This window comes from Manis javanica, chromosome 2 (assembly GCF_040802235.1).
Source record: "Manis javanica isolate MJ-LG chromosome 2, MJ_LKY, whole genome shotgun sequence".
NCBI lineage: Eukaryota > Metazoa > Chordata > Mammalia > Pholidota > Manidae > Manis > Manis javanica.
The window spans coordinates 88,608,842-88,632,300 of NC_133157.1; the positions used below are offsets into that span (position 1 = coordinate 88,608,842).

The window sequence follows — 23,459 nt, forward strand, 5'->3', positions numbered from 1 at the left end:
CTTCTTGCTTCTGGCATAGCTTCAGTGGCAATGTCTAAGCACCAACAGCTCCCCATTGCATGGAGTCTGTTTATGCTGAGTCATCCCAGGAGATCCAGCCTGAAATATGCTCCCATAGCCCTCTCAGCATACTGTAAGCATCTAATTCCCTATGTTAAATCACTTTCTGTCCAAAACACCCACAGCAGCTTCTGTCTCCTGCACTCATTCCTGATGTGTGCTCTTTGTTTTAAATGATCATACTTATCACTGTGGTTTTACATTTTTTATGTGAATCTATTTCTAAAACTCAGTTCCATTTCATTCATCAATTTGTCTTTTAGTGATGCCACACTTTTAATTAATACAGCTCTAATATTTGGTTGCATTAATCAGTTACGCTCACCACATCTTCTTCAAAGCCAGTTTAGTTATTTTGGAATATTTATCCTTCCAATTGAAAAATGAGAATCAACTTTTCATGTTCCTCAAAATAGCCATTGGAATTTTAACTGGGATTATACTTATTGGTTAGTTTGGGGATAACTGCCATCTTTATAATACTGACTCTTTTAATTCAGAAATGTGTTCAGTCTCTTTCTCTTATATGTCTCTTCTTATGTCATTATTCAGGGTTTAATAGTTTTCATTACATAGATGAGCTTGTACTTTTTTGTTAGCTGTAATATGAATTACTTTTTTATTATGAGGCAGACATTTTCCCCAACTATATTTTAAAATACAAAAACAAGAGCTAACACTCTTTAAGGACCAGATATGTTATTTATGTTATGCTTTAGAAATAAATATAAAAATCTGTGGGTCACAAAATACTCACCCAACAAGAGCTTAAATAAATCCAGTTTGTTTTCTCATGTTTGAGACACCCAGAGATAGGTAAGCAATGGCTGACATTGACCTTTTCTCTCCTGGTCAGATGGATGCTACAGTTCCAGCGTTCTATCCATTTTTAAAGCAAGAGGAAAGGAAAATAGGAGGTACCTGTGACTCTTCTGTCTCATTGGCTAGAATTGTGTCAATCAGCTATCTACCTCCAAGGAAGCCTGAAAGTGTGACTCTTATAAATCCCAGACTAAAGGAGGACCAGATGCATGAGTTTAGGATTAGGTGTGGGAGCAGTCACACTACAGCACCTCCCTCTCATGACATCGTCACCAACACCTCTGAGGGTGACACGCCCACCATCCCACGTTTGCAGCTGAGGAAATGAGCAGTAAGTGGCAGAGGCATGCTTTCAGCCCCTCCATTATAAATCCTCCCGTCTGTAGGAGAACCGGTGTTTTTGAATTGCTAACATTTTGTCCAGCCACCTTGCTGAATTCTCCTGTTATTTCTATCAGCTTTAGTTTCCCTATGCACTTTAGGTAAATGAACATATTGAATCAGATCCTCTTTGTTGTAGTGATCATTTTTTCCCTGCCTCATTTCTCATGTTTGATGTCAAATAAAAATGGGATCTATGTTTATTTTCCTACTTAATGTCCTATTTAAGGCTTTGCTGTTTCATTGTTAAGGAAATGATTAAATTTGTCCTGGAAGAGAATAATCTTCAAACACTCAATAGTAAAAATGGATATTTTTCAGTAACAAGAAAATCGTTTCTAATCTACCCTTTAAAATGTTTTCTTTTTATCATAACAAATAACCGTATTTCTGATGAGTCTCCAGTGAAGTCAACCAATATGTATCACACCCGAAAAGAGTTCTGGAGAGGCATTCCGGACACTTTCCTGACAAATTCGTGCTCCTTTGCCCTCCCTTCATCCGGTGGCATTCCCACCGGAGGAGGAACTAAACAGCATCACCGGAATACAGAGGAGGTGACTCAGGTCAGGAGAGGTTTGCATCTTTCTGTGAGAGACAAGAAAAGTGGACTCCAGTTCCTCTGCAAGGCTTAAATTGTTGTTTTCCTGTCTGCTACTTTTCATGAGGTGTATATTGTCAGAAAAGCTATTTTTGAGAATATTGCTGCATTTTACATCTTCTTCAGTTTCTGGAAGAAAGAAAAAAAAAAGACTGTGTGGACCCGGGATTCCTAGAAATTGGAATCTGAGTCAAAGCTTGTGTGCTGAGGCTTTCCTGGGAGGCGCAGTTCTAGAACTAACTGCAAGATGAGGGAACAGGATGGGGAGGTGGGCAGGCAGGGAAAGTCAGAAAGGTGATGTGCTACTGAGCTGACCACAGCTTCCCAGTGAACCAGCAAAGGCCCTGCTCACCAGCACAGTCCACTACCTTGCTACCTGCTGCCACACACTGCTCAGACCCCCTGATGGTGCCCAGGCCTCCTGCACTTGGGTGGCGTTACCTGCCCCAGGGCAGCCTCTGCAGAGGGCAGTTCCCTCGCTTCTGTGCTAGTTTGAGTTCCCAAGTGATGCGAGGCATTTGAGTGTCTGTAGATACTGCCAGGTCTGACCTGGCAGCGAGGAAGTGGTGATGAAGCCAGCCACACCCCAGGTGGGGGGCAGAGCAAGGGGGCCAAGTTGGGGTCTCTCCCCTTGGCAGCAGTTGTCCTGAAGCAGCACATGCTGCCACTGGAGCCACGGCCCTTTCACAGGAGAGTGGCTAGCTTCTTTACACAGGGAACATCCTATGCAGCAGGGGCCGGCAGAGCAGAAGGGGCAAGGTGCTGCACCTCCCCAGGAGGGACTCTGCCTGGGGGCCCAGCCTCTGTGGGCTGGCTTCCATGAACCCTTTCAAGTCTGGTGCAGTGCCCTGCAGGCTCGTGCTGGGCTGTACCCAGGTGGGTCAAGGCAACCACGTGAGCTGCACAGGAGGGCATGCTCCCAGCGGCACTGAGCTCTTGGGTTCAGTAGTCCCATGGGGCAGTGGGGTCTGAGTCCTGGTCAGGCACCTTGCCCCTCTTTAGGGATGGCAGGACGATGCATTGCCTTAAAACGGGGTGGCATGTTGGTGCTTTGAAGGCATCTGTTGATGTTTATGGAAAAGGGAGTAAAGTACATGTGTGGTGCACACAGCATCATGCTGGATCTTGGGCACTTTGTATCTGCTCCATTTATGCCCTAAGGTTGGGGGCCTCTTTCAAGAATATTCATCTCTGGGAAAATAAACACATCTCTGGGTGAGTCAGGGAGTTTGGGGAGGTGAACATCTCTGGGGGTCCAGCAGAGTGCTAGCCCCTGTGCTCACCCTCCAGGAATCAGGCAGCTTCCCCTGCTGGAGCAGAGCAGGGCCTTCTCCCAGAGGCACACAGCTCAAAACCCCGGGACGTCTGCCTCTGCGGCCACCACGCTGTTTGGAGGTGACCACGCTTCCCTGGCCTTCCTCCCTGTGCCCTGTCCCCCTTGCTGCTGACCACACTGGCGTGGGGAGGCCTGTTTCCTCGGGTCCTCCAGGGTGTCCTCTGTGTTCCCACCTTCCGATGCTCTGCCACCTCAGCTCTTCAGACCTGAATGAATAACCAGGTCTGATTACTTCCATCTGAGGACCTCCTACTCGTCCAGCTTTCTCCTGCTACCATGAGGCTCAGAGCAAAACATCCATCTGCTTGTTTCCTTCAGACCCACAGCCAGTCCAGACATCCAAGATGGAAGGATAGACAGGGGTAGAGGGGCTGCCCTGGGAAAACCACAGAAAAGAGAGCCCTCAGCTGGTGCCCTAGCTCTGCATCTCTGTGCCTGTGTCTGAAGGTCTGCCTTCCAGCCTAACCAGGGCCTGCAGAGGGCATGCCATGGAGCACTGAGCATGCACAAGCCTGAGCTCCATGCTTTCCTTAAATCAGCTCACTTCTTCCTCTCAACAGTGTTACCAGTAAGTACAGTGTCACTACTGTCCTATTTCCCAGGTGATGAAACTGAGGCATGGGGTTTCAGGTGACCTGTCCAGGGTCCTCAAGAACATGGTAGAGACTCGGAGCCAGGGGCCATTGGAGCTCTGTAGTCCAGGCCTTCAACCACGTCACCCACCGATTCTTCATGTTGGACATTTGGCATAAAAATGTGTTAAAACACTGTGTCACCTTCTCCTGCCATACAACAGGCTCCCCAAGCCAACAAGGCTCCTGCTGACCCAGTGTATGAGCCTTGTCAGCACAGCCACTCGTGGCCCGCAGGTCCTGGGCCTGGTTCACCTTCCCACCTGCCCACCCACCTGCCACCAAACTTAGCTCCAGTCAAGCCTTTCATGGCCTCAGAGACCCCCAGGTCGCTCTCAGTCAGCGATCCCCAAGCTCCAAGTCTCTGCTGGGCAGATCCCTCCATGCCCTATCCTCCACAGTGGTGGCTCTTGTCTGTGGAGTGCCAGCTCATCTTTAAAAGTGGTGTTAAATCCCACCCCTTTCAGAAAGTGTTTCCATCTGCCTTCACTGAGGCATGGGTCTCCTCCACTTGGAACTTCTCTTGGCACATGGTCTGGCCTTTCCCATGATAGTTCACATCATGAGAGTGATTTGCCCAATGCTTCTAAGCCTCTCACTGACTTCTGCCAGCCTGGCTGAGCACCCTGCCCAGCATCATTGGCAGGAGTAAATGGGCGAGCTCAGTCCAGGCAGGCACAGGGCCGCACTCAGCCCTCCCAGGAATGCCCAGCAAATGAAGCTCAATAGTGGAAGCTGAGTGGCCTCTGCTCCTACCTACCTCTGGTGTGACCTCTTGTAGACAGAAGGAGGCCCTACACGCTCAATCAAACTGAGCAGGGGACTGATGGGGTAACAGCGCTCACTGTCCCTGTCAGTCCATGGGACAGGCAGTTGTGCACACAGCACACACACACACACGTCTTTAGTTGCTGACACTATTTCCCTGGTGCATGTTGACCTATGATTGGGTTAATAATAATACCTAACACTATCACTGTCTTCTATAGGGCACTTCCCTGAACAGTTAGTAAATCTTAGCTCATTTTTACCTCAGAACGACTTGTTGAAATTGACGTTATTGTCATCAGTGATTCCTATCAATAGGGAACTGAGGCAGGGAAACTGAGGCAAGGGATAGGCAATGGGGCTGGGATGTGGACACACCACTGTCTGCTCCTCACCACTGTGCTCTCCTGCCCATTCTACAGTGTGGAGTCTGCTCTCCTGTCATCCAGCAGTGGGCCAACATGGCGAAACCCTCCACAGACACGCACACCCTGCTTGAAAAGGGCATCACACAGCAGGAGTCAATGTTTGAAGCACTTCTGCTGAGTCGCTCAGAGTCCATTAAACTGGAAATTTCTCTAAAACCAGAAATGTGGTCAAGCACACAATTTCCGGGCTTCTTAGAGCATTTACCAAACTGATAGCATTCATTTTAATCTCCTGCTGAAACACACCACACCTCTAGGAGACCACTTTGTCTCTAAATCCTTCAGTGTGTGTTGCACAGTGTAATATCCTCTTGTGCAGGTTGCAGTTGGCCAAAGTGAAGGTTGGGTGCAAGCCAGCATTAACCTGGAGCTGCCTCTCTGTGATGCCACATCTGAGGTTCTCCTTTCTGCACCCTGTGCTCTGGCCCTACAGCAATGCCAGGAGGGGCATTGCAGAGTGCCATTCAGCTCTGTCAGGCTGCATGTGAAGGAATGAGGCTCAGCGATTAAACGATTCCTTTAGTGAGTCCAGCGTAAGGAATGCACTAGAACCCCAGCCTCCTGAGTTGTAGCCACAGCTCCTTCCAGGCTCTCCCCTGCACATGACATTACAGAAATGTTTAGATAAGGCTTGCCTCAGTGAGTGAGGGTGCATTGCAATGTGGACGTGTCATACCTTATTCTCAGTAAAGTGATTTTTGTTAGAACAGGTTTCACAATTTTGTATTTCACACACTCTTAATAACCCTGCTGTGTCCTTCGCCAGTGAACTGCTGTCACAATGCTTGCTCCATCACTGGAGGTTGTGCAATAAACACAATTAGCTGCTTCCCATGGCTTGACCATTTAATGCATTCTTCACTTCTCACCCTCCCTTCTTGTTAGTTTCCTCTCCCTTCTTGTTAGTTTCCTCTATTTTGACACCTTTACTCCCATACATCATTTAATCTGAATAAACAAAAAAATGCTAACTGAAATGAATGCCATCTGTGGCAGCTGAATTTAAAGACGTTTCTGTTTTTGCAAGAGCAAATTTGCAACATTGTCTCTTCTTTTGCAAAATCACCTTTTCCTGGAGTTTTCCCCGCATCTTTTAGAAATGCTTTCAAATGTATTCAGTCCATCAGCTGCTTTTGTCGGTGGAAATTATGTAGTCGGTATAGAAATCTAATTTCTTAGTTTGAGCAAGACCACTTTAATAGGAAACATTTTGACTTGCCATGCCTTAAAGCCTGTGCTTCTGGAGTGTTATTTGACCATCTTCTATTACCCAATTTCCCACAAAAACTATAGTTTTGAAGAACAAGGCTGAGCATGCTAATGAAACTTCTAACTCCTGCTGATGGAAGTGCACTGCAGAAGCTGGGGGACTGCTCTGCTGGGTGGGGAAGACCTCAGAAACCTTAAACACTCACGACGTCTGGTTTGTGGCTGGGATGGGATGCGGCCGGAGGGAAGGGGAAGTGGACGTTTGGTAGAGGAAAGAACCCACAGAAGTAATGAGGGTTTGATGACTGAGAAAAGGATAAAGACAAAACTGAGTGAGTTGAGTAAGTCAAGGGACAAAATACAAAAAAGTACCAAAAAATATAAAAAACAAAAGTAGAATGAGATGAGCAGGTGCAGGAAGAAGCAAGCCTAATGACTAGAGGTGGCATGAAGCACGCAGATAAAACAAAGCACAAGAGTAGAAGAAAGAAATGCCGTTCCAGGAAGTCCTGCCCAAACACTCAGTGACTCATTAGGTCAAAGCCAAAATATCGGCATTAATCACATACTGACAGGTGTGGGCAGGCCTCCCGTGGGTGTCAGCTGCCGCGCGCTGCCCCACTAGCTCACATTTTAAAGCCTCAACCTGAAAACAAAACTATTACCTGTGAATTCCTAGAAATTGTTTTACCTTCTGTTCATCGTGTCTTAAAAATGGATACAAGAGCACAGCACTGTGCAAAGATAGTGGCCCTGGACACAGGACCACTGATGCTGATGGTGGGGCCCCACTGGCCACCAAAGGGTCTTCAGCTATGGGAAGTTTTCTACAAAGCAACCCAGAAGCCAACATTTAGGGCAGATAAGGCAGAGCTGACTGGTCTGGGTGGCTGCTTCCTCTCCCTGCGGCGTCTCTGCAGAACTCTTCTGCCAGAGGGCACAGACTGTCTGACCTCCAGCTTAGTTAGGCAGGGGGTCTTTTCTAAGAGATTGTCTACCAACCCTGGAAAAGCAGGATATTTTACCAAAAACATTAGAATGTCAACTTTTTTTTTGACAAACTGGAGTCTTGGACCCCTGTGTGTCCTGTGCTGCAACCATCCCACAGAGCAAAAGGGCAGCCTCCTTTCAGTAGGGCATGTTCTCCCTCTCTGCCATAGCCATGAGCGGATAACCTGAGCTCTCATTAGGTATCTGAGTTTGCAGCCACGGCTGCCCGAAAAGACCCAGGGTTACGAGCTCTGGGTACACATGGCCTTTTGAGTATTTTCTAGCTGGAAACATTCTGTACTTATAGGACCCGTCCCTTCTCAGGTAGGAGAGGCCACATCCTTAGGTGTTCAGCTCTGAAGTTAGAGTCCTCGTACTTGCTGAGAGGGCATGTTGGTGTGTAAGCAGGGGAGGCCGAATGTGGTGGATCATCATCTGCCGGTGGTTCTACCTCCTCCTTCCTCACCAAGCTCCCAGGCATGGAGAGGGACTGACAGTAAGGCTCTCCAGACTTAATGCTTCAGCCAGAATCCTCTTCCTCTCCCCAAGGGACCTGGTCTCAGCCCTGCTCTCTATAGTCAAGCAAGGATGGATTCCTGGAAGCCTCCCCACCCCCAGTAATTTGTTTCTAATGTCTTAGGTTTTATGCTCCATTTACTTGTGTTAATCAGCAAATGCTTGCCTATGTGAATGCTCTAGATAGCCTGCTGGACACATCCCCTCTTGGGCAATGGGGACAGATCCTTCATCTTACTGCTCAGTCAGTGGTTTCCTAATCACCAGGAGGAGCTAAAGAGTTATTTTCTAAGCGGGTATCGCAGACATCTTTTACACTTCATCTGATTTCCAAGTAAGATGGTAACAAAAAAACGATGCACATATATGACACAGGCACAATTTGGGATACCTTCAAGTAATGAGAGGAATATCAGGCTTCAAAATTCAGCATAAAGAGCCAGGTTCCACGTTCAAAAAACTCCTCCACTCGGGCTGTCTTGGGGGAACTCCAAGCATTTGACCTTTCTTAAATTTCAAGTTGTTCATCTATAAAAGCATTCACTACAACAGCTTTGGAATTATATTAAATTGTTCAAAAATCAGAGCAATGTGCAGAACATGTAGGTGCAGGGAGGTGATTATGAAGGGTGGCTCTGGATTTCTAGAAACTAGCCAGCCACATTTCTAACACTGAATAGGTCACTGACCTATGGATGTGATTTGATCTAGAGCTATCACGTCCATTGTGAGAGTTTGGAAAAAAGGAAATGTATTGGTAAAAATGAAAAAGGGGAAATCAGAAACAAAAGTCAGGGTTCATTTTCAACAGTGAATATAAGTTTCTTGGGAATATATGTTTCAGGGATTGTTAAGCATCTTGAATTGGTGGTGGATTTGGGGACCCATATTGTATGTCTAAATTGTCAGGGCCTTGTTGGCAAATCTACACTTTATCAAATGAATTGTGAACAAGTGTGTGTGCTGAATCACAACATTGTTCTTGGAGAACAGTTTGAAAAGTGAGGCGTTCCTAAACCCCAACTGATACATGATATACACTTTCAACCATCACTCTTTGGGTGCTTCTGTGTAATGCGAGAATGGGGAAGGCAGGAAAGAGACAAACCTAGCAAGCAGATTTTCTGTCCGTAACATACCCTGGCAAAGGTAGATGGGGGCTCTTCACTTTGGTCTTTGGTATTCAAATTTTTTTTACTAAAAATGTGTATTCTTATCATAGGAAAAAGAAGTGGAAAGTCAAGGAAGGCATACAGTCTGGCTCTGCATTGTCCGGGCAGACCGGGAGGCCTTTCCCCACCTGCCACATTCCCTACTTGGGCAAGTCTGTGCGTCACTGTCAGGAACATGGCTCCCTGCGCCAGGCAGGCGCGGCCCCTATGTATCTGTAATGCGCCCTGTGTGCCACGTGCCTTCACAGTCTTCAGCGCGATGACTTAAGAACTCGCCGCGAGGTGCCTTTTCTTCCATTTCTTTACGTCGCCCGGGAGTTTAGGGGTGAAGAAACTGCATCCAGTTAGGGGCAGATACGACACCACCGAGCTTCTAGCTCTAAGATCACCGGAAGAAACTCTTCGCGGACGTCCCCAGCCCCAGCAGCACAGGCAAGAGGCGCGCCCGGCCCGCAGCCCCGCACCCGCGGCGGCCACCTCTCCGCGTGGCGGGGGGCAGAGGGACCTTGGCGCGCCTCATTTCCCAGCCTCGTTACGCAACAACTTTGCAGCCGTCATCTTCGCCCTAACTGTGCAGGGGGCGGTGTTTGGGAGCCGCGCTCCCCCCTCCCCGGCTCCCAGCCGTCACGATTTCCCGGGAGGCGCGGGGAGGGGGGGGGGGCGCAGTGTAAGCGCTGCCCCAGCGGCACCACGAGCTCCTACCCGCCGCGCCCTCCTCCCTCCGCGGCCGCCCGCTCCCACCGCTGCCCGCGCGTGAGCTGGCAGCTCGCCAGCGCCCTCCACCCCAGCCCCCCGCCTCCTCTCTCGCTCACCCCAGGGAGGAGGGGTCCTCCCGGGAGGGGGAGGGGAAGGGGAGGGGCAGGCGGAGGTCCCTGCCACGCCCGGTCGCCGCAGCCCACGGTCCTTGCCGGGACTCTGTCGGCAACAGGTATCCTGGCCCCTGCGCGCTCGGGGAGGCAGAAAGCGCCCCTGCGAGTGAGCGAGGGGCGCCGGGCACGTAGAGGCACTGCGGCCACCCGAAGGGCGAAGGCAGTGTTGCGGGCGGGACGGTGAGGGCGGGGGCCTGGGGCCGCGGGCGAGGCGGCTGCGCCGGCCGCAGAGTCCCGTAGAGCCGACACGGGGCGCAGACGCGGGTCCTCCGGCGCTCGGGCGGCGGCCGCGGCCGGGAAGGGACTCGGGCAGCCGGCGGCGCGCGGGTGGGGGAGCGAGAGGGCGGGCAGGAGGCGGGGGCAATGAGAGCCCTCCCCCTCCGGCAGCGGCCATTGGCGGCGGACGGGGGGCGGGTGCGGGCGCGGCGATTGGGGCCGTGGCCGCCCGTCACCGCGGGGCTGGCGGGCGGCGACGTAGCGCGGCGCTCGGAACTGACCTACTAACACACATCTCCTCGCGCGGCCACGGCGCCCGCGGACCCGGCGCGCCGCCCGCCTCTTGCGCCGCGCCCTCCCGCCGCCGCCCCGGAGTGCCGGCCGAGCTGAGCCGAGCTCCGAGCGCCGCCAGGCCCGCTTTCAGCCGCCCGCTCTTTCTCCCCGCCGACCCGCGAGCAGGAACACGGTAAGCGCTCCGCCCACCGCCGGCCCGGCCCGCGACTCGCGCCCGGCGCCCCGCTCCCCCGCCCGCTCCCGGGGCGCGCGGCCGGCGGGCGCAGAGCGCGGGGCTGGCTGGGCTGCGCGCTGGGCAGGCCGGCAGCGGCGAGTGTGCTCGGCGCTTTGGTTACATAAACTTTAGCTGCCTTGTCAGGAGGGGACTCGCCACCTTAAGGTGGCTGCTTTGATTGCAGCGCTCTCTCGCCAGCACGTAGTCGGGCTGGCTTGCGCTCCCCCGCTGGTGTTGCATAATGTCTCCTGATCTCAGGAAAATTGATGTTTTGGTAGAGAAGCGCGCCGGGGAGGCTGAGCCATCTCGAGCGGGAAGGGCAACGCGCCTTCCTTTCAGGTCCCTGCTGCAGGGCCGGGGCGGGAGCGAGGGGCTGAGTAATGGGGAGTAGTCTCGGGTTTTTCGTTGAGACCGCGTTGGTAGCGCGAGCGGTGACGGCATTCAGAGAATGCCTTTGCCGCGCTTGTTTGTGTCTGCACAGAGGTTTTCCATCCACCCTGTTTGTCGTCAGCGTGTTTTAGCAGCGCTCGGGAAGGCTGTGGGATTTGTCCTTGCGTACAATTGCATAATCTGCCCACGGTGAAACATTGGCAAGGATTACGGGCCGATGTGGGAATGTACGCCTACGTGTGCAATGATTTGGTAATTTTAGCGCAGCGTCGGATTGTAGATCGTTACATCTATACCACATCCCAGATAAAAAAAGATACACTCTTACAAAACATGAAAGGAAGACTTCCTCGGGTTGAATTCTCATCTTGGATATTAATTAGCAGGGTTTGCCCCTTTGGTGTTCTGAGCTATTATTTTTAAATCTGGGCAAACCATTGTGATGTTTACCTCCCCACCTTCCTAATTTTATGCATTCCATTCGATCAGCCCTGTTTCTCACCTTGTCATTGCTGCTTCAGACACGACAAGACAGATCACAGAAGAGTTTCCTGGAAATGTTGCATTATGTAACTGCCAATTTGCTGGCAGTGAGCATAGGAAGAGGGAGCTAATTACGTGATTTTATAATCTTGCTACAAAGAAAGTAGGACAGCCTCAGCCTTTAAAATGTCACTGTAACAGTTTTTTTTAAAAAGGATATTTTAAAAAGGAAAGTAGACAACCGGGTAAGCGACCGAGTTTGCTCCTGCGGCCGAATGTTTGTCTTTTGCCCTAAATGAAATGTGCTTTCTTCTAAATTTAGCTCTAACTCTCACATTTTAACAATTGTGGCCTCGCAGCGCTATTTTTGGTGTTTTCTCCAGGGCTGTGTGCAAATACAAGTTCAAGGCCATTTGCTGTAGTTTTAACTCCACGCCTTCGGGGACCTTTGATAAGATTGTATTTTTAGGAAGGCATTTCGCAGAGCTGTGATCTGCTGGATGCTGACTCCCATTTATCTTTGTAAAGGACACTTTAGGAAAGTGCTGTTCGCTGAGAACAGCGGGGGATGACCAGGTGTCTTCTGCTCTTGGCTTTTGTAAATAACAACAGTGAATGAGATCACAGTGTTTGTTTCACGTCGTATTTTTTTCTCCAGAACAGATATGATTTATGGGAAACATAATAAATTAGGAGAATATGTTTTGGTATGGATGCCCTAGTTTTATTGATGTGAGAATATGTGAATATACAGTGTACCCAGATTTTACATTTCTTCCTGGACTCTTACACGTAGTGTACTTGTGCGAAAATACACACACACACACACACACCATCTATAGATCTATATCTATCTATCTATCTATCTATCTATCTATCTATCTATCTATCTATCTATCTATCTATCTGATGGTGTGTATATGTCAGATTTTTTCCCCCTAACGTAACATTTAAATAAAGTGCAGGGTTGAAGTTTTTTGGGGGGCTTGGGGGTGGGTGGGCGTATTATAGAGATTCCCTTCTGGAACAAATTATATTACCCCAAATAATTGCAGTCGCTTTCCAAGAAGCTGATATTGCTCTAGGGCCCCCGTTGTCCGACCCTGATCTACTTTGGACCTCGGGCCTGGCGCCCGGCTCCTGCAAGGGGCCGCATAGTGCCACCTTCCGATCGCGACCTCCAGTGGCGCGCCCCTTTCCTCCCGAGGGCCGGTGGGGGATGGGGGGCGGGGGGGTGACCCGGCGCGGGCCGCGGGTTGGGCCCGAGGAGCGCCCCGGGCGGTTCTTGGGCCGGGACTGCATGGCGGCCTGCGCTCCTCGCCCCCACCCCGCATTCCTTTGTTCTGGCGCGGGGGTCCTGGCGGCTGCGAGGCTCCGCTGCGCCGCCCACCCGGCGGGGGCGGGTCCCGCGGAGGCGCGGCGCGGGGCGCGCGGAGGGACGGCCTGGAGCCGGGGAATACTGGTGCACCCAGCGTTCCCCGGCGGACGGAGGGAGTAGGGGCAGCAGGGCAGGAGCGGGAAGGGAGTAGGGGCAGCAGGGCGGGAGCGGGAGGGGAGCTGGCCCCGCCGCGGTGAGAGGGCAGCTGGGTCTGCTCAGCCTCGGTACCCCGCCGCCCGCGCCCCTCCGGCCCCTGCAGGGCCTGCCCCTGCCTTTCGCGCAGTGAGCTCCCGAGCCTGGCAGACACCTTTGTTCCGGGAGGCTTCGTTGTACTGGGGAGCTTCGTACTTCTTGATTCGCGAAGTGAAAAAGACCTAAGAAAACCTCCAAATGTCAGCAGACCGCAGAAATTGAAGGTGGGGGCGCTCCAGCATTGATGGGGATGGAACGGAGGGCCCCTGCTTGACCGGTTAGTCAGAGTCGCTGGGTTTTTTTGTTTTGTTTTTCGATCATTTTTTACGTTGTCAAAGGCTACAGTGGAGAGAAGTTGAATCTCCGGAGTTCAAAATAAAACAAAAGTCCAGTCACCCACGGCGACACCGCGGTCGTGCTGTAAGCGAACAGTGCTTGCACCCTGGGATGAGGACTCCTGAGGTCGCGGTCATTATCCTGGCGTAAGGACTCCAGAGGTCGCTCATGCCATAAATCGCAGGGACTTTGGGGCGACGTTACAGATGTTCACTGAAGGCTCCTTAACGCAGTTGAAAAGTTGGCTTCTGTGTAATCATATTTTACACCCTTGTCCCAACCACAACCTCTTTGGAGTTTCAGGGGCAGGAGTTAGGAAGGGCCCAGGCTCAGAACAACATGCTCAGAAGAGCCCGGGCCAGGCCCCAGCCCGGGGTCGTGGGGACTGCCAGGGTGAACTGAGGGAGGAAAATCCGAGCAGCTGTGAGGAGCTCGGAAAATGTTTCCTGTATCGTTGACCAGGAACCAGGTGGTTGGTTTTTTTTTTAGATGAAGGTAGTCACCTTCATTTTTCTCTACCTAAATCTCTGTCAGATAATAGTAGGGATTAAAGTTTGAATTAAGCCTATTATTAAAGATCCTTCTTGAAATTCTTTTTGTTCCAAAATGATTAATTTTTTTCTCCCCCAAAATGGTTGGCCATATGTTCAGTGGTAATTTTAAGTTTGAAGGGAATTCTTGATAGAATGGCTGAACCTCCAACTTCTGAGGCACTGGGTTAATGTTTTGGGGGAATCTGTTTGAAGGAGTACAGGGGTGAGTGGATGGCAGCAAGAAGGATGTAAAAAGTGACAAACAGCTTGGTTTTCTCCAGTTCCCTTGACCTCTCTGTGAGGGTCTTCCTTGGCCTGGATAACCTCTGAACCTAAGTTCTGTGGTCTAAGATCAGCAGAGGCTGGTTAGACCCTACAGGTGAGGTATCTGGGAGCCAGTGTGTGTGGCCTACTGGGTTGAAAACTAGGGACATGCCCATGAAACCACAAAGCTGAGCCCTTTTGACTAATACAGAGTATTTCTCTGGTTAGCCCATTTCCTTGCCACCTAGGGCAATGTTTTCCTGAGAATCAGGAGGCTGAAAAGGCCTAGAACTAATACTTGTTGATTAAAAGGTTGTTTACTAAACACTTACCCTGCATATGCCAGGCACTGTACGGGGGTGATGATAACTGTTGTCATCAGGGTGATGTTCTGTTATCATTCCCACTTTACAGATAAGGGGTTAGCAGCCCAGGCCACAAGCCTGAAAACAGGATGGGGAGCTGTGCTGGTAACCCCTTTCAGTCTCTCTCCCTTCCCTAAGTGTGAGCGGGAGCTGACTGTAGTTTTTGAAGCAATTTCCTTTCTGTGCTAAAGGCTTATCTTTGCAAAGCGCAATTTAACATCACTGTGATGCAACAGCCTGAAAATTAAAAACTCTTTGTTTAGAGTCCTTTCCCAGGTTGAGCAATGTGCCTGACTCATCAACTGAGTGGATATTTCTAGTTGACCTTGCCCTGGTCCGTGGAGTCCGTTCTGAGACGTGTGATTGCAGCATGGATGGAAAGGCACCGTCATATTGCCTAGGCTTTATTTTTACCCGAGCTAAAATCACACATACTTCATTATTTCCATTGTAATCCAGATGGCATTGATGCTGTTAAAAGGTGTTTATTTTTAATTTGTATTGAGGAATTAGAGTACACTTGGGATTCAATTCCAACTATGACAGAAACAATGTAATTGAAGTTTCCTTTCATATTCACTTCTTGTTTTTGTAAGGTATGCCTGTATTTCACAGGATTAACACATTGTTTGATATCCTGTTATTTTTTCTGAATTATATTTGAGTTGATTTTTATCCAGATCTGGCTTTTAGGAGAATGTCGAAAGAGCTGACCTTTGATCACAGACATTACATAAGAGTTTTTCAGTTTCAAAATGAATTTGTGTTACCATCACCCCCAATTACCTCTCAAGTTTCTTTGCAAATAACTTTCCTGTAGTTAAAAAATAATTCTGTTTCTCGTGTGATTTTAATTAGAGAGCTTAAGCTTGTTTTTATGATAAGAAAGTTTAGTAGGGATTTACTAGTAATCTGTGCTTTGAGGGCTTGGTTTCATTGGAATCAGAATGATGTTTAAAAAGCCTTTTAGTTATCAGAACATGGTGTCTCTTATTCATTAACTTTCTAGGGATCTTCAACTGCAATTAAGTAGCCTTCAAATAAACACTAAAAGATTTTTTTAAATCTGTCCTATTCATAAGGCACATAATAAAATGAAGGACATTTGTAATCACTGCTCACTGGGAAAGAAAACAAAATTAAAAAGAAATTAAAAAGCCAAGCTGAGGAGAATTGGAATGATTCTTTGGTGTAATTACAAACACTCAGGAACTTTCCCTACCATATCCTTTCCCCACCCAGCCACTGCACCCGCACCATTTTGCCATCTTCACTCCATGTTGCATGTGTTTTGGTACTACTGACCCAGGGCAGAATTTCCTGTATCAGGGTTACTTTGCGACCATTGGTGACTCTTAGAATATCAGGTTAGTTGCTAGACTGGTTTTTTTTTTAAGTTTCAAGAAAACCAATAGTCCCTAATTTGAAGAGACTGCAGATTTTTAAAAATGCATTACTCTTACAGCACTCCCCAAATTCCTCTCCCTCTTTAGTGAGGGTGGTTTTATCTTTATTTCTCAAGCCAAGCAGTTGTTTTGTATGCATTAGCATCTATGTGCTTACTCTGTGCAATCTTCAGAATATTGTCATTGTCCACTAGGTTATAAACACTGGTCTCTTTCATAGAAAAAATGTCAAGTTATACCAATTCATATTTCAATTCCTTAAATTGTGTCAGTGCTATAATAAAATGTAATTTTGTCATCCTATTTAGTAACTTTAAAGCTACTAGTCAAGTAGTTCTTTGTTGAGGATAAGAGAGCAAGAAGCTTGAAATATTTTCATGTATCATAAGCTCCATCAAGTTTTGACATACTTATTTACAGATGTACCCAAATAGAAAAAGTAGGTCAATTTGTTGCTATGGTAGGAGAGTTTTTGGCAAAGTGTGGAAGTCTGTTTATGTGTGAGTTGCTCTCTTGATCAAGTACACATTTCTCTTTGACTTTAGGGTTAAAGTCTGTGTCACCAGAGACAGAATAGAATTAAATTATGAATGGGAGGCACTTCACTGGCACTTAGAGAGCTTTAGCTTAGTTTTAATTTTAAAAATCTTTTATTTTTCAGCCTGATTAGAAAATTCTGTTGCACCTTCAGTATTTCCTGAATGTTTTCATCCCTCCACTCTCCAACACTTGATTGCGCATGTGTATTCTTTTCCTAGTTTATGTTCTCTTTAAATACCAGATTTTATTTTTATTCATGAAAAGAAGTAAAGCATTTTATGAAAACAATCATGTTGTGGGTTTTACCCACAGGAAAAAAACCTAGGTTAACATTTTGCTCCTGTTAGCAGTTTAAAGAACTGTGGGTTAATTAACTTTTTTTCCCACTAAAATGACACTTATCTCAAAACAAGCAACTGACCACTTAGTGGAAAGATGTTTAACAGTTTAACAAAGAGGATTTTTTTTTCTCCTTTAATGGTGTCTGTACTATACCTCTGAGGAAATAAGTAGCACATCCAGAGACTAGAGGAAAAATGAGATAGTTCTACAGAAATGCTCCCAAGTCATTGATGCTCCCATTTCATATGTTGACAGAATTGTAAAATCAGAATACATAATAGAAGCAATTTGCAATAAGAGTTCCGCTTTAAAGAGATAATTAATAACAAAATTTTCTCACAGTAGATTTTAATGTCTAAACTATTAGCAAGATTTTAGATTCTTGGAGCAAAATGTTTCTTTTCTTGTTTTGTAGAGCTTGAATTGTCAAGCATTATTCCTCTGAGAGATGCGTGAGAGGCCAGGGAAGCAACAGGCCTGTCATTGTAAACATAAGTAATGCGGTCACTCCTCAATGGGAAATTTGGTCTAGAATTTATGTTGTAAAGTTTTATTCTTTTAGAGAATTTTCTAAACCAAATTTTAATCTTAAAACGGTATTCAGGTCCTCTGACTTAGGTAGACTGTAAAACAAGGTTAGGAAACAACTCCAGCCGGTAGAGAAAGTGTTAGTGACTGCCCAGCCCCAGGCGGTGGGGGAAAATAAGTCCACTGGAATGTGATACTCCAGCTCCGAAATTTCTCTTTTTATGTGTGTTTTTAAGAAATAGCCATATTACCTAATGGGTGTGATGAAGCTGAGCAGACCAGTATCACAGAACTTGCATTTGGTGTCAGTTACTCACCAAAAAGGAAACTTCAGTGTGACTGATACAGCAGAGTGGTAGCTGAAAACCGGAGGCAGAGGCTGGGGAAGCCAGTCATTAAGGGGAAACATTAGGATTTGAAATAAACTCATTAGGTGAGCATAGTGATGTTTTTAGAAGGCATTGTAAACTACCTCTACATTCCACTTAAGCTCCTGCTTGAGGAACATGAATAGATCCTGGGGCCCCCTTAAGTGCTGTGTGATCTTGGGAGAGTCACTTAGTCTTTATGTGTTTTAACTGCCCACCCTTCCCCGAAAATGGATACATTTTGGTTTTGTACCAAAAAATCACTGGTGACAATGCCTATAGCTATAGCTATAATTTTTTCTTTACCTTTATTTTAGTATATAGGATTGTCAGAGAAGATTAAAATCTTAGCAGAGATATGAAATTTTGGAATGCTTTCTCAATTCATTGACTACTCTGAGGACATAAACTAGCTCTGAGAAAGCTGAAGGGAGGTTCCAGATGTTACCCTCTGTTGCCTTAAAGAAGTTCTGGCAACATCTAGTAGCACCTTACTGCCCCCAGAGTAACTGACAAGTGAGGTGTTAGAGGGAGACTCAGCAGAGCGCCCTCTGCAAGTAGAACAGAGCGCACCAGTAGAGGAAAGGGACTGGGGCCTGGACCATGCCAGGCTGTGTGACACTGGGCAAGTCACTTAACTTCTCTTAGTCTGCATTTCCCATCTGAAAGTGGTTACTGTGAGCGTAATGAAATAAAGACAGGCCAGTCTTAGTGCATGTTGTATAGTAAGTGTTTGGTAAATGGCATCTAATATGATTGTTGTTGTTATCACAACAGTGTACTAGAAACTATTCAATATGTGCTCCGGGCCCCCATGTGGTGGTGCCCCCCACCCCCTACCAGCCCATCTGTGTCCGTACACCATAGGTGCTCCATGTGTGGGGTGATAAATCAATTAATGAATAAGAGAAACTGTTAACATGTAAAATACCTTTTTTAGAATTTACATAGTATTAAATTTTTTAGAAGTATCAAGAAAGTTTTTTTGGTCACAAAACTCTTCTATACAGTAAATGAGTGACTGTCAGTCAAATGTGGAGTACCTAGAATATTCCGTGCGTTGTGAGGATACATATATATTACTTAGTCCTCTGAAGTAGTCTTCAGGCTAATTGAATATACACACCAACATGCAGGAAGATACACGTGCACAAAATCAGCACCTCTACATTATCTCATACTGAACCCTTTTCAACACTGCAAAATTGTTTGATGATGAATAATATTACAGAAAATATCCAAAAATAGTATGTGGTGATTTGCCAATGGAGTCGGAGAGACAGTTAATATTTGCAGATGAGGGAGGAACCCAGATTGTAGTACACGTAGTAAAATTCAAATAGGAGAAAGGTTAACTACAAAGAAATGATACTTTCTGCAGGTTTTAAATGTACCAACAAAGTTCTAGAGATGATGAGGTGGGCGAACAATACTTAGACACCAAGAGGAGTTAAGGAGATTCTAAGACAAGCAGACTATTTTCATTAAATCGGAATGGGATTCTGTTCTCCACACAGTGTGCAGGGGGCTGCCTGGCCCCCACTCACACCAGACTCACGAGCATGTGGTCTTTGGACCAGGCAGCTGAAAGAACTCCAGCTCACCCAATGCGGATTTGAAATGATGGAAATGGTATGAAAGGATGAAAATTTTACAGAGAATAACTAAGCAGAATGAGGGGCATTTCAAAGGCATGACTGTAAAAACTATAGCTGAGGCAAAATGTGACAGGCATGTAAATTTTTTAAAGTAAGGGACAAATTTAAAAATGGGAAAGATTCTCAGGTGGATCAGATACACAGAATAACAGTGTGCAGGGAGTTATGTGATGTATAAAAAGACAGTAGTACCAGAGGGCCCGGTGTGAAAGGGCCATGAAAGGCACCTTGGGGAGATCCCTGTAATTGTTCGGCCACTGGAATGCTTAGTCTTTGCTCCAACACTCATGTACTGTAACTGATTAAGGGAATCCTTAACAGGAGGACAGAATCCTGTCCATACGTAGAAGAAAAATGGGTTTTCATGTCAGAAGATGAAAATATAGAAACTAGTGTTGTTTTACTGAGTGGGGAGACCAGAAATCCAAAGTCCCTTCCTACACTATCATGCCTGCCCAGGCAGACTCCTCGCCTTCATTTCCCACTGAAGTTGTAGTATCAAAAACAAACAAACTTGGTATTAGTAATAACAGGTTTTGCTAGATTGCAACCCACTGTTTCCGTATTGGCTCAGTTTAATGGACAAAAACGTGATATGAAACCTCATTCTTTATGATCCTGAAATTATTACATCATTGCTTCTATTCCTTCTGGAAAAGGCATGAGAAGCTGGCAGTCTTTCCCAGTTGATAAAATTAAACTTCATTAGTCATTAGAAAACTATGCACAAGAAAGAAAGAGTGACGTAAAACAAAAGCATTTAATCTTTTTAATGTGGCAGGATAAAGTGCCACATGCATTGTGCTGAATGCTCAGTTAGTTGTCTTGCCACATCTCCTTTATGAAAGTATCAGCTCCCGGAAAATTAGCAGAGAGCCTGTTAGATCCAAAACCCACCTCGAGACGATTGTTATTGGAACCTAATAAGATGTATTATCTCATGTCAAGCCAAACTCAGATTATAAATATTTCATCAGTGGAAAAGGAAACTAGTTGATGGTCATATTTTTTTAGTTCTTTTATTATTTTGTTTGAAACTAATTAGCAAAATGAAAAGAAATTCTTTCCATAATTCCCTTCTCTCAGTTTAAAATAATACTGAGTTTCAAGACTGCACTGTACTTAAAAAGGAAATCCCTTTGAATAGTAGCTATTGCTTTTAGTCCAGAACTACTATGTAAATGAAATCTATTTTGACAGAATTTTCAGGATTGGAAAAGGCACTTTGGGTGCTTCAATCTTGAGTGAATGTTTGATCAGTGAATTTGAAGGAGCCAGGAAAAAATAATTTCTAATCTCATAACGCACATGCTTCAAAGAGTTAGCTTTTTTTAGGAGAATCCCTCTCTCAGGTATGCTGAGGCCCCGGGTGGAGTAAGCTGCACAGAAGCCCACCAGGTGGCCAGGGGTGTGATAGACAGGTTTTGTGCCCACATAACAGTCATGTTGAAACAACCACATGTCAGTTGTTTGTGTGGCTTTTATTTTCATTTTTATGGTAATAAAAATTTAGCCCTGATTGCACTTTATTCCACATAATTGCCGAATTTGTTTACTAATACTAAAGGGGTTTTCTTGGAAAAGTTCCTTTAAAAGGGAAGCTGATTTGCTTTGCAGTGATGTAAATGTTATCTAAAATGATTCTGAAGCACCACAATATGCAAGTACTATTGAAACACCTACCAGGCAGAGGCGATCCGTCGTTCCCTCCCTGTAGTGCCCCATCTCCACGTGCCCTCACCCACACTGCTTCGGAGACTCAGCCTTCCTCTGCTCCTCCCCCAGGGCAGATGTGTTCATGCTCTCCCTCTTCTGGATCACATGTTGCTCTGCTGATAGGTCTCACTGGGGATTTGTCTTCTGCAGCTTTGCTTTAGGGTATAAGTATTTGGGTCCTTTTCAGGATTGTAAACTCTGTGAAGGAAAAAGCTACATCTTGTGCAGAACTGTGTACCTGAAATGCTTATTGTAGTTCCTTATACATAACTGGTGCTGAATGTTTACCCAGTGGATAACTGTTTTCTTTCCATGTATTGCAGGTAACCTGGAAGACTCCTACTGCATTCAGTAAGAGGAGCCTGAGAGATTCATTATTGACAGGAGAACCGAAGGATGAATACTGATGGATGTTAACCCCCAGTTTTCAAAGCATTTGAGAATCCTGGGAAAATAATTTGTTCTCCTGCACTGCACATACAGGTTAAGGTCATTTCTGATGCAGCTGAGAAAAATGCAGACCATCAAGAAGGAACAGGCATCTCTTGAGGCTGGTAGCAGTGTGGACAAGATGTTGGTGCTCAATTCTGCTTTAACCGAAGTCCCTGAAGACTTGGCAACAGGAGAAGAGCTGGTTCTAAATGAGGGAAGTGTGGGGAAAAACAAATCTTCAGCGTGTCGGAGGAAACGGGAATTCATTCCCGATGAGAAGAAAGATGCCATGTACTGGGAAAAAAGGCGGAAAAACAATGAAGCTGCCAAGAGGTCTCGTGAGAAGCGTCGACTGAATGACCTGGTTTTAGAGAACAAACTAATTGCTTTGGGAGAAGAGAATGCCACTTTAAAAGCTGAACTGCTTTCCCTAAAATTAAAGTTTGGTTTAATTAGCTCTACAGCCTATGCTCAAGAGATTCAGAAACTCAGTAATTCTACAGCTGTGTACTTTCAAGACTACCAGACTTCCAAGTCCAGCGTGAGCGCCTTTGTGGATGAGCCTGAGCCCACCATCGTGGCAAGCAGTTGCATTTCTGTGATTAAGCACTCTCCGCAGAGCTCTCTGTCTGACGTTTCAGAAGCATCCTCGCTGGAACATTCACAGGAAGGCCCTGCGCAGGGAGGCTGCAGAAGTCCAGAAGGCAAGTTCCAGGTCATCAAGCAAGAGCCAATGGAGCTGGAGAGCTACACCAGGGAGCCGAGAGACGAGCGGGGCGCCTACCCCACATCCGTGTATCAGAACTATGTGGGCAGCTCCTTTCCTGGCTACTCACACTCTCCCCCGCTGCTGCAAGTCACCCGCTCCTCCAGCAACTCCCCCCGGACGTCAGAAACTGATGAGGGCGCAGTGGGGAAGTCCTCCGACGGGGAAGACGAGCAGCAGGTCCCCAAGGGCCCCATCCACTCCCCTGTTGAACTCCAACGCGGGCACGCCACCGTGGTGAAAGTGCCCGAAGTGAACTCCTCTGCCTTGCCACACAAGCTTCGGATTAAAGGCAAGGCCATGCAGATAAAAGTGGAAGCATTCGACAACGACTTTGATGCCACGCAAAAACTTTCCTCGCCCATTGACATGACATCTAAGAGACATTTCGAACTCGAGAAGCATAACGCCCGGAACATGGTGCATTCTTCTCTGCCTCCTTTTTCAGTACAGGTGACGAACATTCAAGATTGGTCTCTCAAATCAGAAATCTGGCATCAAAAAGAACTTAATGGCAAGACACAGAGTAGTTTCAAAACTGGAGTGGTTGAAATGAAAGACAATGGCTATAAAGTTTCTGACCCAGATAATTTGTTTTTGAAGCAGGGGATAGCAAACTTCTCTGCAGAGGTGGTTTCACTGAAGAGACTTATAGCCACACATCAGATCTCTGCTTCAGACTCCGGGTAAATTACTACTGAGAAAGCTGTGGGCACTTAGGAAGATGTCATTTGCAATAGATTGAGTACGTTTTGTATTAGGCTGAATTTTCACTGGACCTGTGATGTCATTTCACTGTAATGTTCACATGTTGTCTGTTGGGCGTCTCTTTGTGCACAAATTCTTACGAACATTAGATCGTGTTATCACTGTGTATAGTTGAATAGTCCACGCAAAGGCTGTGTATATCTTGAACATTATTTTTGTTGTTCTGTTATAAAGTGTGTAAGTTACCAGTTTCAATAAAGGATTGGTGACAAGCACAGAACTTCTGCTCCATTGCACCTGATTTTATGGAAAAGAAAAAGTTTAAGTTACAAAAACAGGTATTAAGGTATTCTGCATTTTACTTATTTGGGGGAGTTTTTAAGTTGAGCACATAACTTGTTTTCTTCTGGGTCAGTTTAGGCTATAGGAAGTTTGGAAACTTCCAAAGAGAGGGAAAAATAACAATGTATTTTCTTACATTTGAGCCTAATTTACTAAATTACTCTACATTATCTATTTTTCTTGATGGTTAACTTTTCTCTATAA

At 46.6% G+C, this 23,459-nt stretch overlaps 1 protein-coding gene across 4 annotated transcripts; it reads left to right on the plus strand.

Annotated features, from left to right (window-relative positions):
* Window positions 1-9,166: 9,166 nt before the first annotated feature.
* Window positions 9,167-23,193, plus strand: NFIL3 (nuclear factor, interleukin 3 regulated). 4 transcript variants are annotated; one of them, XM_073228853.1, is made up of 2 exons: window positions 9,167-9,347; window positions 21,331-23,193. In XM_073228853.1, the coding sequence occupies exon 2, from the start codon at window positions 21,507-21,509 to the stop codon at window positions 22,893-22,895; it is 1,389 nt and encodes a 462-aa protein (XP_073084954.1). In that variant the 5' UTR covers window positions 9,167-9,347; window positions 21,331-21,506; the 3' UTR covers window positions 22,896-23,193. The 4 variants fall into 4 exon arrangements, with proteins under 4 accessions (XP_073084954.1, XP_036860791.1, XP_017518230.2 ...); XM_037004896.2 differs by lacking the exon at window positions 9,167-9,347 and adding an exon at window positions 10,223-10,466; XM_017662741.3 differs by lacking the exon at window positions 9,167-9,347 and adding an exon at window positions 12,721-13,175.
* Window positions 23,194-23,459: the final 266 nt, after the last annotated feature.

Bases quoted from the DNA above. Each gene is read 5' to 3' on its own strand.
- NFIL3 (XM_073228853.1), top strand. From the start codon at position 21,507: ATGCAGCTGAGAAAAATGCAGACCATCAAGAAGGAACAGGCATCTCTT.